This window comes from Phoenix dactylifera, chromosome 1 (genome assembly GCF_051530095.1).
Source record: "Phoenix dactylifera cultivar Ajwa chromosome 1, Ajwa_hap1_PhDact_Kaust_v1.1, whole genome shotgun sequence".
Lineage (NCBI taxonomy): Eukaryota > Viridiplantae > Streptophyta > Magnoliopsida > Arecales > Arecaceae > Phoenix > Phoenix dactylifera.
In genome coordinates, this window is record NC_143190.1 from 8,394,457 (window position 1) to 8,396,720 (window position 2,264).

Consider the following 2,264-nt stretch of genomic DNA (forward strand, 5'->3'; position numbering starts at 1 on the left):
AGTAGACGTTTCAAATCGGCAACAAGATTTCTTCTTTAAAACTAATTAGTCGGGCGCAAAGAAAGAAATAGTCAGTGGATGTACTTGTGTACTTGCTTATCCCTCGGGGCGGCAGCAAAGGAAGAAACATTGCCACCAAGGTGGTAGCCTAGTTGGAACGGGACGTTTGCTTCCAACCAAGTGGTTCCAGGTTCGAAACGCGCGGGCGTCGATTAAATTTGGGGACCGAATGCTCCACGCCTGGACACGGGGTCTGGAAGTGCTACTGGTCGGCTGGTAGCGTGGGTGGTGCCAGGTGTGACGTACTCACACGGAGGATCGAGTCGGGTAACCGAGCCGTCTCACGGGTGGGGAGGGTATAAGTAAAATAGGTCGGCGTACCCAACACACGACCCGGTTTGCCCGTATCGAACATTCTCCTGGCGGGGTGGGGGGCCCAGTGGGGGCTGCTACGCGGGGGTGGGCTTGTCCCTTCCTCTCCCCTTCCCTCTTGTTTAGCAAAAAAAAAAAAAAAAAAAAAAAAAAAAAAAAAAAAAAAAAAAAAAAAAAAAAAAAAGGAAGAAGAAACATTCAGTAGACGTACTTGTGTACCTTCTTATCCAAGAAACTATGGTGCGAGAGCCATCGTTCAACCATATCTTAAGTGTATATATATATATATATATATATATATATATATATATATATATATATATATATATTATAATTTAACCGTATCTAATCCTCTCAAGCCAACTCTTGCGCTTATTGCTTGTTTGACTAACCAACAGTTGTAGAATTTCATAGATAAAACGTGAACTCGTCAACCAATGAAATAGAGAACATTTCCAGAGTGCTCACAATAATATCTTCGAAAGTTCAATTTATTTTTTTTTTCTTTTTTGATTCTCACATGTGTATATATGCCCGTTCTAAGTAATAAATTTATCCCCCCATCAAAAAAAAAAAAAAACAAAAGTTCGTGACATCAGTTTGCTTGGTCCACTTTTTTATGCTTTAAACAAACTTATCTTTGCTGCGGCCGGAGAATATCTAGGTTTCGAGTTTGGTAGAGAGAAGCACGAAGAGTTTACACGACTCTTCTCTAAAATTTTACGGAGCGGCGCTGAACAACATGATTAACCTCGCACACAACTTGCTATAAATAACCCGACTCCCGGGCTTCTCAGGTATCACATGAACACGTTCTTCCTTTCTCGACAACAAAGAGAAGAACAAGCTCATGGAGTTCCCAAAAAATCTCGCCCTAGTTCTAGCAATAACAAGCGTCATCTGCCTCGCCATTCCCAATCCATCGCTTGCCGATGACTCCCCCAGCGATTACCTCAATCCCCATAACATGGCCCGAAAGGATGCCAAGGTGGATCCGCTGTATTGGAACAAAGAACTGGCACACTACGCCGAGCAGAGCGCCGGCAACTGCGGCCGCGGATCCTACAACAGCCACTATGGCGTGAACGTGTACAAGGACCGCCATGCCACCGCGTATGACGCAGTGAAAGAATGGACGAAGTGCAAACATGGGGATTGCAGTGATGACTACAAGCAGGTGGTGTGGCCTCACACCAAGTGGCTCGGATGCGCACATCACCCTTGCCATGATCACAATGGTGAGTACTACTTCATCGTCTGCTACTATGACCCTCCAGCCTCCAAGCACTGAAGAAGGAACTCGTCCATATGAGGCGATGCACGCGTCTGAAAATCCCTCTTGATTAGCCGCTGTTCCTGGTGTTAGCTATTGGAATAAGCCACCGTGGCGTGGTGTTTGGTTGTTGTGCCATGTAGTTGATCCCATCTTGATGGGATAATGCTTCGTTGTCGTCGCTTACCGTATTTATTGTTGTAATGCTTTGTGTGTTCTCCTTTGTGGCGGACACCTCGGCTTGTGTCAATTTGTGCTCTTAATAAAATTATGTGGTATTGTGTCTGTTTGTGCTGCTAAATAGAACTATGTGGCATTGTGTCGATTTGTGCTCTTAAACGAAATTATGTGCCATGCGGATTTTCTTAAGAATGCATGGCTATCTAATTAGTTTACTACACTAATTACATATGCATGTATATACAATAAAAATAACAATATATGAGTCAATGATGTTATAAATAGAGAAGACACATTGCATGTTAAATTTTTAATTTCATAGTTTGCACAAGAATAATCCAGAAATTTATGCATTGCGTTATAAAGAAGTTTCAATAGATATTTGCGCGCCCATTTTTAATGATACAAGCAATTTATTAATATTCAAAATAATTTTTCT

General features: G+C 42.4%; 1 protein-coding gene across 1 annotated transcript; it reads left to right on the plus strand.

The window, feature by feature from the left end:
- Positions 1-1,222: 1,222 nt before the first annotated feature.
- Positions 1,223-1,663, plus strand: LOC103713664 (pathogenesis-related protein PRMS-like). Its single transcript, XM_008800670.4, has one exon. The coding sequence runs from the start codon at positions 1,223-1,225 to the stop codon at positions 1,661-1,663; it is 441 nt and encodes a 146-aa protein (XP_008798892.2).
- Positions 1,664-2,264: the final 601 nt, after the last annotated feature.